Source organism: Montipora foliosa, chromosome 3 (assembly GCF_036669935.1).
Source record: "Montipora foliosa isolate CH-2021 chromosome 3, ASM3666993v2, whole genome shotgun sequence".
Lineage (NCBI taxonomy): Eukaryota > Metazoa > Cnidaria > Anthozoa > Scleractinia > Acroporidae > Montipora > Montipora foliosa.
In genome coordinates, this window is record NC_090871.1 from 31,267,430 (window position 1) to 31,280,429 (window position 13,000).

Consider the following 13,000-nt stretch of genomic DNA (forward strand, 5'->3'; position numbering starts at 1 on the left):
CTAGCTTGTTTAGTAATATTGAGTGGTTTACAGTGTCAAAAGCCTTCCTCAAATCAACAAAAATGCCACAACCAAATTTTCTCTGGTCAGTAGACTTGCGTATTGATTCAGCAATAAATGGATGAGATACTGTTAAAAGGAAATGCCATGTATTTGAGAGCTATTGAACAACAAACTATACCAGATGCCGAGACACTGCCATTAACTTACATGACTTGTATCTACCTGATAAAGCTTGTTAGCCAGCATTTTACATGGAAGAAAAACAAACTCTGGAGTCTAGTTCCCTGACATTAGAAAGGTGGTTGCAAATGCTGTTCCGGAAAGTGCAAGAAAGTCAACAAAATATGCTGACAAAGTCTTTGAAGGTGAAGGAAGTTATCCTGTGTGAACTTAAACTGAGTCCTTTTATAGAGTAGAGAATTTAATACACTGTGTTAACTAACTATAGAATAAACCAACCGTTTCAAGGAGAGAAAAATTCAAGCCGCATTTCAGTCATTTGAAAATGCTGACAACACTGTCTATGGTGTTATATCCACACCAAAATTCAACTTTTGCATTTTATGTTTGTTTCACATTTCATCGTTAGTCTTAGCGATTCAACATTCGAGTTTCACATTTCAACATGCAAATTCACAATTCTGCATTCAAGTTTCACAATTCTACATTCAAGTTTCGCTTTGCGACATTACTCTCGGAAGTGCTACTGCTCATTACTCATGCGCAGCTAAGCACATGAGGTATAAAATGCAGTGCGTTTCTCGTTGTTTTTGGTGTCACATCAATGCATGGAAATTTATGCTTGCATACACTTACATACATGACTGTAACTTTTATGTGGGGCAGGGGGTAGGGGATTATTCAAAAAATTTAATAGCTGCTGAAAAACGTATTGTTGTGTCAGAAAAATTAATAGAAAGACTTAATAGGAAGTATTAGAGTCTTAAAATTTATATATACTTGGAATATCAGTCCATTTTGCATGAAAAAATATACAGTGCGTGTTTGAAGAAATCAACCATCCCTCTCATGTTTCAAGCCCTTAAGTAGACTTGCCACAATTCCACCTCATGAGAATCCCATGAGAAAATGTTTTGGTGAGCGAAGCGTGCTTTTTCGGACGTGAATCTACACGAGACAAAAAACTTTTGAAAGTTTAGCCCTTAAGATGTGTCATTTTCCCTTGGATGTGCATGGTCGTCAGGGTTCTTGTTAAGAGCCGGTAACCGGTTATTTTTACCGGCTGTTCAAGTAAGGGCCTGTTTACATGGAGGTGGGGGACCCCAGGTAGGTGAGGTAACCCGCCTAGGTGGGGTAACCTGCCTCTCCATATAATCTCTCATTTTTATTTGATCATGTTTACATGATAGGTGGGGTAACCCGCCTAGGCGGGTTGCCCGGTCTGCCAGGTAGGGTAACCCTGTCAGCCAGGGTCGCATTTTGCCATGTAAACGACTCAAGGTGGGGTAACCCGCCTCGCCGGGGTCGTGTTCATGCGCGCCAAAGCGCGCCAAAATTTGAAGCAGAACAATATGGCCGCCCACGCTTACAAACCCGGCGAGCTTTTTCGCCGGCTTCATCTGGATAACGTGCAACAGAGCGAAGAAAATCAAGCATATTCTGGGATTGTGAGTGAAGAAGATCCGATGGAGTCCCACACATCCACTGTCAACAACTTTACTTTGCCTAGTCGGCCGTCGATAGCACAAGCAGCGCAAGGCAAGAGAAAAGCCTCTGAGAACAAAGAACAGTCAACAGCCCCTAAGAAAACCAAGAAGAACCCTAAAAACAAGGCATGGAGCGCTGATCAAGTTGAACTTCTTTTGAGATACCTAAAAGACTTCAAAACGAAGTGCGACTTTAATGGAATCGATTTCGAGGCCGACCTGGCCTCTATGTATACGGAGATACGTCGGTGTATGGCTGCCGATTTTCCAGAAGAATTTGGTCCCGAGGTTGTTACTGAGCCTATAAAACCGCTCAAAGAAATGAGTGAGAAAGAATACGAAGCCTTCAAAAAACCACAGAGATAGTGAAAGAACTCATTTAAAAAAAGGGTACGATAGAGTGAAAGAAAAGATTCGAAACGTGAGGCAAGATTTCCGCACAGCAGTGAACAAGGGAACAAGAAGTGGTAGTGGGAAAATTGTTCAAGAAAATTTCGATCTGTTGTCTGAAATATGGGGTGGCTCGCCAGCTACCACGTCCCTTTCCTTTGGAATTGATGCAGACACATTAGGAACAGACATCAGCTCGGAAATACATAATGAAACGCTAGAAGGTTAGTGTTATTAAAAAAGTTAAATCTTCATTTTTATATTTATTCATTTATTTATTTATTTATCTATCTATTTATTACAATATATGGCTAAAAGGCCAAATGATAATTTTTAAAGGAGTCCTAAACCCCATGGCCATATAAAAACAGATTTTAACCTTTGAATCTCCAATATCAACATACAAATTTAACAGTCATCTTCTCTTATTGTTCTACTTGGGGTACTATTTTGAAAGATGAAAACAAATTTTCTATCATTAGTAATGATTCCCATGATATTCATTGCCTGAGTGAGTGCTGCATGTTGAATGGATATTATGAAGAGTTATTGGCTGTTGATCACAACTGAGGCAAGAGGCCTGTTCATACTTTTGTTGATTTATGGCAAGTGATGGAAATGACTATTATTTTAGAAAGAAGAAATAATTATTCTGTAAGACAGTTCTTTTACCTCCAATTATTCAATTTTACAAATTGTAGATGCATCAACTGTAGAGTCAACTGATTCCTCCAGTGAAAGCCTATCTGCAGAAACCCCAGTACTATCCCCAGGTCAGAAAAAAAGTAAAGGTGTCTCTCTCTCCAACATCCCCAAGTTGGTTGACAATAAGAGAAGGCATATGGAGAAAACACTGTCCCAGGCGCAACGAGACCAGCTGTTGATGAATACTGCTAAAGAAGATCTTCTCATGAAGAAAGAAATGATGGAGTCATTTCAACAATCAAACAAGACATTGGAAGAGTCCATATCAAAGATGACCATGTGTTTAACATCTCTTGGAGATGGAATTGCCAGTGGGATGCAAATGTTGGCAATGGCTCTCTCTGGTCAACCCCAGAATAATGTTCCTCAAGTTTCCCACCCACATTTCAATACATACAGTGGCTTTGCATCCCCACCTTCATATGGCAACAACAATTATTGTACCCCATTAACCAGACGTTCTGTACCCTCCCAGTTCAGCAGAATTGGTAGTGAGGAAGTGATGCAGTCCATCAATGAGCAAGGACCAATTCTAGGGCCTACTCGTACACTATTAGAAGATGAAAGCTTTCAGCTCTGATGATTACATAACAGTGATATCCTAGATGAACAAAAAGACATTTGTTGTGTTACAGGTCCCTTTAAAGATTTGATATTTAATCTATATGATTTCCAGTACATATTCATATTAATATATATGAGGAATGTAAACATTATTATTTAAGCGTTTAAATGTTATTTAAATGCATCTTTAATTGCAAGGTGTTATAACTCCAACATTTGGGCTAGTTAAGCTGTTCTATAAAGCAACAACAAGATAAATCCAGACAACTTGCATTTGTTCGAGTATATTTTAACAGTTTATTAAATCCAAGTAAAATAACAACACAATGAACTAAACAGCCATGAAAACTATCGAGTTTGCCTCTGGAACAAGAACAAAAGAAATTATTTAATTAGACAATACCACCAGGAAATTAATGAAATAACAAAACAAACACTACAACTGATTTCTATAATAGACAGGTGGAGTGAGTTCCTATAAAACTGTGCTTTCAAGTATAAAAAAAAGGAACAGAGTTACAACTCTATGGTTGTACAATGGGAATATGTGTACCATCTACACCCAAAGGATTATGTTTTAGTTTAAGTGGAACGATCTTGATTCCACTAGTTAGCTTGCTGTTCTGTTATTAAAACCTCACAAGTTTTATGTGATTATGACTACATTCACTCAGAAAGGAATCTGTTTATTTTAGATAGCAGTATAAGCTAAATAAACAAATCAGTGAGGAATGTGTTCCTTGTAGAAGGATGTGATTATGTTTCTCACATAAGCTCCCTCAGCAGTGTTGAAAGAATATAACCGGTCTGGTGCATTTTCAGGTTGTGCCAGTCTATCACGTGCCATTTGCTGTGCAACAACATCATCCTCTACATTCATGCCCTGCAACTCACAAATGTTGTGAAGTACAAAACAGGCATAAATAATGCTGGGGATAACATTCAATCCCATGTCATTTCTTTTGTTTAAGATTTGCCATCTTGCTTTAAGACGGCCATAGGCACACTCTATTGGGTTTCTAGCACTCCTAAGCATGTTATTAAAGATAACCTCTTCATTTGTGCAAGTATTGGGGAATTCCTTCATGCAGTGTGGAAGTAGGGGGTAAGCAGGATCCCCCAACAATGTAACAGGTATGTTTTCGTAGCCTGGTAAAATTTCTTTATAACACATAGGAAGTCTTTCCTCTCTTAAGTCTGTTTATTCTCGAATTACCAAAGACTCTTCCATCATGCACACTCCCTGGCCATTTCACATCGACGTCTAAAAATAGCCCTTTCCAGTCACAAACTCCTTGAACATTCAAGGTGTATTTCAGTTTATAACTAAAATAGTCATGAGGATTCTCGCTTGGTTGTGCAATGGGAATATGTGTACCATCTACGCATCCAAAGGCCTGTGGAAAACCATATTTATTTTCCATGCCATCAATAAGTTCCTTCATTTCTTGAACGGTATTGGGCAATTTTATGTATCTTGGACCTAAAACATCAGTAATAATGTTGCATACTTTTCGAACAACTACGGAGACTGTGCAATGCGCAACTCCAAATGCATTTGCTGTCATCGTGAGAGAGCCTTGATCCTTCAAAAAGTATAGGGTAATGGCAAGTTGCTTTTCCACTGACAACACATCAAGTCCTCTTGGACTCCTACCAGGTTGAAGAAAGGGTCGCAATTCGTCTGCTATGGACATAAAAACCGCACGATTCATCCTTAAGTTCTTCTTCCACTCCCTTTCTGGCAAAATTCCATTGAACAAGTTGAGCCACCACTGTTCTGTCCTCCCCGAACTTCTCCACATTCTACCTCGACGGTTAATTCTTCTTCGGATGCGTAGAAGTCGTGCAACACTAGCATTGTATTGTTGCGTTGCCTGAGCAGTTAACTGCCTTTGGCGGAAGCTTTGTATCATCAAAAGTGACAGTAAAAAGCCGCAGCATTGAAATGCTGCAGCGAGAGCAGATAATAAACAGAAAAGAACACTGACCGCCAAAATGCGTCGTTCGTCCGCCATTATCTTTGTTTACATGCCTAGCGACCACGCAACAATGTCTGGTAACGTCACCCCAGGACCCCGGGGTTACAAGTTTGCATGTAAACGCGGGCCATTTTTCGACCACGGCTAGGCGGGTTACCTCACCTACCTGGGGTCCCCCACCTCCATGTAAACAGGCCCTAATTGTTACCGGCTGTTTCAATGAAGTATTTACCGAAATTATCCAAGGAATGTTCGTCTGTTCAAAGGTGAAATTACATTTCGTTTCTGGGAAAATATTGCTTCCCCCTCCAACCAATCCTGTGAAGATATCTGGCACATGTTATCGCCTCGAAAATATACCATTTGTTAAAGCAATCCAGCTTGATTTTGCCAACTCATCCCTTGAAACGATGTCCGCCATGTTTCCTTCCCATTCCTCCCGCGGCCAGGGGAAACCCCCCATAACCATTATTAAACGTTTATAACATGGCACCCATGCGTGGAAAACGACAGAAAGGTCTTTGGGAGTTTAGTTTTCAACCAAAGCATCAGAAAAGCGGTGGTGAGTGAAAATCAATGAAATAGCATAACCTACTTTCCTTTTGCTGAGTATTAAATTAATTTAGCTGCCGCTGGCATGTGACAGGGATCGATACGAACGTCAAGTTAAGACTTAAGCTCGCCAGCCCATGCAGGGGCAGGTAACAAAGTTACCTGCTATTTTTGGTTTTTTACCTCCTGTGCAAAAACTTAGCAAGAACCCTGGTCGTGCCCATATCATCGCATCTTGACTGCACCTAACCATCCGTTCAAACTTTGTGAGTTGCCGTCCTACGGATTGAGCTGTTAGAATAAATCTTTCCTTAAGCTCGTATCTAAACACTTCCCTCAACAACACAAGTATCACACCCTTTTCAGCATGAACAACATCAAAGTAAGTTACAGCTGTATGGAGAATATGGGAGCCATAATAAACAAGCATAACAAGAAGATCTTATCAAATAACAACATCAACGACAATAGCGTCAAACTATGTAACTGCAGATCCCAACAAAATTGCCCTCTCGACAATAAATGCTTAACCACCAGCCTGATCTATAATGCACAAATAACTTCTACGACAGCCAATCAAACCACTACCAAGAACTACATTGGATTGACTGAAGGAACTTTTAAACAAAGATACACTCAACAAAAGTCAACATTCACCCACAGGAATTTTTCTAATAGCACTGAATTATCAAAATACATCTGGCAACTCAAAGACAGCAACACCATTTTTTGAGACTGCTTGGATCAAGTCAAGTTGGGAAAGGTCGTGTAGAAATTCTGTTTCAGAATAGCTTGAATAATCCCGTGCTAAATTTTTGTGACAATCATGCTTGAAAATAGTTTTATCCGAGTGAAGAAAACAAAATTGTGAGAAGTGATCGGTTAGATCGGAAATTATGTTGCCACTGGTTTTATAATCTTCAAGATTACTTATAAAGATATTGTCAATAAGTGAATAAGAATTATTATACACTCTTGTTGGTTTATCGATTGTTGGCATTAAGTTAAAGCTTTGCAGGGAGAGAATAAAGTTTTGAGCATATTTACAGGAATGAAAACGGAGAAGGTTTAAATTAGTATCACCCATGAAGATAATTTTCTTCCCAGAGGCACTAAGTTTTTCAATTGTTTCATCAAAATATTCTTGAAAATGTTCTGGTGAATTGTGCTGTCTATAGACTACACCACAAATCATATTTGCTTTTGTTGGCAAATGCAACTCAACCCAGAGAGCCTGATAAGCTTCATTAGAGGTTTTTTCAATAACTGTATATTTGAATCTTTGATCAATGTATATGCCAACACCTCCAGCTGAAAGGGGCGTCGGCACATACTCAAAGTTATAATTAGGTATCATGGGATTAAAATCCAAATCTCCAAGCTCATTTCTTATTCTAGTTTCTGTGATTCCAATTATGTTAAAATGAAAATCAAGTTCTTCTAGTAAATGGGTTTGAAATTTTTCTAAATTACTTTTCAGGCTTCTAATATTGGTATGAAAAAATGAAAGTCCATCGGTTGAATTAGACGAAATCTGGAATTGTCTTTTAAAATGACAGAAACTATGGGGAGAAAAGTATCTACAGCTGATAGCTGTGGTATAGGGATCAAAATCAGACCTTCTATCGGGAAAACTGTTTAGAGTAAATATATCTAATTCATTAAAGCTTGGTAAACGCTCAAGATATTTCTTGGTAGGGAGACTTGTGTTTAAACTATTATTAAACTGACCGTGAGAAGGAATAATATCACATGAATAGTACGGAAGCTCTTGTAAGAGAGCTTTGTTTACCTTAGTTGGTTGTATTGCTACTTGACTTATGTTTCCTTAACTTGATGACTGCTCACGGGACATAAGATTATCTAAATCCCTTGAACTCTTGATTGCGATGGGTCGAGATCCCTCGCTTTTCTCAGCCATACAATCGAATTTTTGGCCCAGCAAAATGCATAATTACACCTCTCTTTAAATTTCTTTGCATCTGCAAGCAAGCTTTGAAGACGCGGCGTCAAATGGTCGAAGATACCAACTTGATCCAGAGAGACATCTTCCTGTAGACCGATACTCGTTGGGTTTACATTTCTAATTTCCCTACGACGTGCCATAACTTGCTCGCGAATAAGCCTTCGTGTAAATTTGCAAATTATAGGTTTGGGTCGTCGTTCGGTAGCATGGCGTGGCGTAATCCTGTGGGCTATGTCGATGTCATACGGTTTGACATCTACTCCAATTGCATTGAAGATTTTTGAGCAAAGCTGCGAGGTCTTGAAGGCATTTTTGAGTGGTTCCAACTCGGGGACGCCAACAAGTTTGATATTGTAGGAATAGCTATACTCTTGGACCTGATCAATGGCCATCGAAACTTTTGATACTTCGGTTGATAACTGCTTCAGTGATTTTTCAAGAGTGGATATTTTGTCCTACACAATAGCTATTGTATTGCGCTTGTTTTAGCTCAGCCAGTCTTACACCACACCCCCAGTTCCGCCCTTCTCACCCATTGTAATCAGGACCCCATTGTTCTACTCATCGTAAATATGTATATATAGGCTAGCTAATAAGTCTGTTCTTCATTAAATCTGCCTGATGAGTGCATACGCACGAAACTCAGAGTCGCAGGGAATCTTGTGTATTTTCATTTAGTCATTTAATTCTATACACCGCTCTACACAAACATGTATTGAGCACTCTTTAGCAGTGTTTGCTACAGTTTCTTATGAGATTATTATATTATCATTATTATTATTATTATTATTATTATTATTATTATTATTATTATTATCATTATCATTAAACTGTCAACAAAGGTACAAATACTTGTGCATGAGTATAGGCTACTTAGAGCCTGTTGTTCATCATTCAACATGCAAGTCTTACCATTTTATCTCTGTTTGATCATTTTATGCATGTTTTACTTTTCACCTTCCAACATGCATGAGTGATTTTACCTTTCGAAAGGAAAACCGGGGTGGAAAATTCATAACGCAGTGAATCAGATACTTACTGCCCGGGAAAAACTTGACAGATCCCATGAAGGTTGATGGATTAATAGTTTTGGGATGTTTCTGGGAATTCCACTCTTCTCTGAAGCGTTTCATGTAGATCCAATGCATTATGAGAAAGCAAACAATGGAAGATTTCTGCGCCCGTCACAGCTAACATTGGCAAAGACAGTCAACCCTCCGCTAACGACAGCTCTACTAACAGACAATTTTTTTCATTCCTCATTATACCTTCCAGTCAAACTCTGTATTTACACATTCCGGTAAGCAGGCACTATATCGTAAACGGTCAAGGACACTTGAAATTAAAATTGGATTTTTCTTTTGTTTACATTCTCTTAAGTGGACACTCCATGTATTATTCATTTTAATTGACTCTTGGCAATGAAAGTTGTCTTTAATTTGCAATACAAACAAAAATAAGACCTTTGATAGAGCAATCTACATTTGTCTGTGGGAAAGCATGCTGTCTGTTCGTTGACATGAACAAGAGTCCAACATGTATTTTGAATTGTCATGTTATGGGAATAATTCTCTATAGCGAAAGCTTTACATGTACTAATGGACTCTTTTTCCAATTTCTGATGGAGTTTGCTTACGAGAGAGTTGACTGCAGATGAATCTATTCCCAAGCCTGGTGAGGTTTGCAACGAGTTAATTAACAGGCGAGGACGGATTCAGAGGTAATTGAATTCGCTTCCCATTTTGATAAGACCACAATTTGACACAAGGGAAACAAACATCCTCCATGCTCCACAACTCTGCAATGTTCCCTTTGACTTATGACTCATGGTTTTGCTTGCAAGGCTCATACAACATAAGCCTTTTTGAAACAGCGCTACTAACCCTGCCACATTTGCTGGAGAATTAAGCTCACAACACAACACGGGACCTCTGTACCCTGCTCTGTTTTGAATAGTGTGTCGGAGTTTATGAACAAGGCTTGTGATATGGGACCTACAATTTATAGGTCTTCATAGTCCTTATCCAAGAAGACTCCAAGTCTAACTACTTGTGGATGCATTACAAGGAAAGGCAGCACCACCTTCTCCCAGTTATAAAGTCTCTGAGTGTTGGTCCGACGGAATTGAACTCAAGACCTCCCTCACCGACCGATGCTCAACAGGGCTACCGGTAAATGTTTAGCCAACCAGTCAGTGGTCCTTGAGAAGAAGAGCTAAATGCTCTTCTCTTATGTCAAATTGTGGTCTTCCACGGCACAGTTAATAAAATTGGGGAGCAAACTCCATGATTCTTGGTTCCTCTTGCTGAGCCTCGCCTGTTAACTCATTGCAAACTTTGCCAAGCTGACGGATCATTCCATCTGTTTGCCAATGATCCCTGTAATGGCCGCAGAAATCTTCCATTATTTTCAGGGAAATTTGGTGAAAAATTCACCTCACAAGGCCATGAGGATAAAATCAAACATGCTTGATATTTTTGGTCTCGCAATTCCTCACTGTGTACAGCTACTGTGAGAAACAAGTTGAGCTTGGTCAATCAAGCATTCAGTTCATGCTCTTGAGTGCATCATGGGTAATCAGGGCAACATAGCAGGAAATCCACATATATAAATAACTGTACGTGACTCTCCTTTATAGACTAGGGCCTTCATAAACTAAACAAATAAGTTCAAGTTCACAACTGAGATGAACTGGACTTGATACTACTCTTTGGAATTCCTAAATATTGCTTTTTTGTCTCCATGCATTCTCTGTAATTTTGTGCCTTTGGAATTACAGGAAATGTATGGCAGAAACTTTGTTTAATAAATAATTTCTACAATAGCCATTCTCTCCAACTTATTGTGCCGCACCTTTGGGCGCATATCTTCTGTTTTGGAAAATAAAAAAACCCAAAATTGCAATCATCATGAATACTTTTCATTGCTATGAACTTCCACACAAACCTTTGAATTTCTCTCCATCTTGCCCTGATTACCATGATGTACTCAAAGCATGAACTGGTCTACAAATTACATGGCATTCTCACATGGCATCAGCAGCATCAGAGTTTTTTCTCCAACGCCATCCTCAGCACTCCAGAAAACCCTCGTCCGTGTGTCTGGGACAAGCAGATTTCACACTCGGACTGTACTTCACCTGAAAATTTAATAACTCTAGATCTAAAACAAGTCACTGAAGAGGCAGATCTTATTCTACTTGAAATTTGGTTCCATTTTATAAATCACTGTTTATGCAACCATATTTGTACAAAATTAATAATAAGTCCTTGCTTGAAGAGGCACAACATCTAACAAGATCACACTCTTCACAGAGTAACTCCTGATTAACATAGGTGACTATTGAAGTCAGTTTTAGCTCCTCTGGGATGTATCCACATCTAAATGCAGCAATTCACTTTTAACCGGTTGAGAGAACATAAAACTGTAATCTTGAAAACATGAAACTGTAGAACTCGCACATACCACTCTTCCTTTTTTAATAGTTTCCATTCAAAGGGTTTACATTGCTTAGGTCTCTTTTTCTTTTGTATGAATAAATTAAATAACCTGGCCGAGTGGATGAGCCCGTCGGGCAAGTGGTCGCGAGGTTTGCTTGCCCGTTGGGCAAGGTGGAATTTCAATTTTTTCCAGCTCCATGTCTTGAATCACTGAAGTCATGTGAGAATGCCAAACATATCAAACATGTTTGATCCTTGCGGGGCGAATTTCTCATCCGCAATATACCAATTTTGGCTAACTCAATGTTGTACCCAATTCAAATCCTCTGGTGTAATGTTGTTGTGACGAAGTCATACATGTAGCACTGATTGCGTGACTTTAAGATTTAAAAAAGACAGCATGGTTGCAGGAATCACTCGTGGTCCGTTCTTTCTTTGTGTCCCGTTAACATCACATCTGGGAATAAAAACGTTTCGTTCCAAGAATTTCCATATCATTTAAATGTGAATGCTTCATTGTGCAAATTCAACACACAAAGAATCTTAACCCCCGAGACGAGAGATTTGAATTGGGTACAACACTGAGTTAGCCGAATTGGTCTATTCGCACACGTGAGGAAACAGCTGAGCAACCGCCTCGCGAGGCAGTTTGCTCAGCTCTTTTCTCACTGTGTGCGGCGGGCTTTCGGTCCTTTAGTGATGCTGAACTTTGAAGCTTCGAGGTAAATGAACAACACACAACTCACGTTTTCGGATCAAACAGAGGACCTACTGTAGGTAACCTTGAACCGTAAACCATATCAATTCAAGACATTGTACGACAATAGGTCGAACTCTGCTGTTATTGAGTTCGATTTTTGAAAATTCCCTTACCTCATATGATTTCGTTGCTTTGCTCCCCTTTTCCGTTTCGGTAATGCAGCTTTTTTACACTAGGTCATCGCCTTCACACCTTCTCGGTGCAAAAATCAAACCAAAGCGATGGCTGAGCCGAGAGGATCTTGGACAGAGCCCAACCTCCTTCCAGGGTCTTCTCGGCTTTCAACATGGCGGCGGGTAGTGATGGCAATGCGCCCATACAAGGACAGAGAAAAACTCTGTCCTTGTATGGGCCCATTTTCATCAGTAGGGCTAACGCTCACATGGTTCGTATGGGGTAGATACTTAGCACTTCAAATTACACTCTAATCAGTTAAGTGTGTTCAAATATAAGTGCTTCACGGCCAACGTTTGCAAGAAAACGTAATCCTTACTCTACTTTATTATGCATCGCGCTCCTTTGTTTCAGAAAACAATAGCGGTAACAAAAGACATCCTTTGGGGCTGCTGTGCTGCTTTTTTTTCTTTCCTCTTAGAGGTTTTTTCCTAGGTCCATGCACTAAAAAAAAACCCGGTCCAATTTTTGACTGAAATATGGAAAATAAAAATTCCCTCCTGCAATTTTAGCCATTTTTTAATTTTAAAATAAGGCCATCCTCTTGTTATCTCCGTTTAGCGTCGTCCGACCGACTAAATTTTCGGTATTTTCCAAAAAAAAAAGAAAAAAGTAACGACGTAGTTAAACCATTTTTCATTTCCAATAATTCTTTTAATCTGAGAAATGAGCACAGAGAAAGCCCCGTCGTAATTCTACAATAGGGAGCTTAAGCACGCGCGTTTTTGAGACGCGGACGGCAACCGGAGAGAGCATAACGGGCGCCAGGGCGGTGGTGTCCTCCCAGATTTTTATAC

The 13,000-nt window shown here is 39.5% G+C and overlaps 1 protein-coding gene and 2 pseudogenes across 2 annotated transcripts in view; 1 reads left to right on the forward strand and 2 right to left on the reverse strand.

Annotated features, from left to right (window-relative positions):
* LOC137994732 (putative nuclease HARBI1) overlaps nt 1-13,000 on the reverse strand; it is a 67,690-nt gene that overhangs the window by 38,889 nt on the left and 15,801 nt on the right. The window contains exons 1-2 of one of the 2 annotated variants that reach the window (XM_068840330.1): nt 12,143-12,238; nt 10,859-10,968 (exon numbers count right to left, since the gene is read on the reverse strand). The exons of the other annotated variant lie outside the window; for it this stretch is intronic. Of the exons in view, the coding sequence (XP_068696431.1) occupies nt 10,859-10,874 (16 nt within the window). The 5' untranslated portion in view covers nt 10,875-10,968; nt 12,143-12,238. Of the gene's footprint in view, nt 1-10,858; nt 10,969-12,142; nt 12,239-13,000 lie in introns of those variants that run through there. 2 annotated transcript variants of the gene reach the window in all.
* Nucleotides 1,536-3,345, forward strand: LOC137994188 (uncharacterized; annotated as a pseudogene).
* Nucleotides 4,051-5,482, reverse strand: LOC137994189 (uncharacterized; annotated as a pseudogene).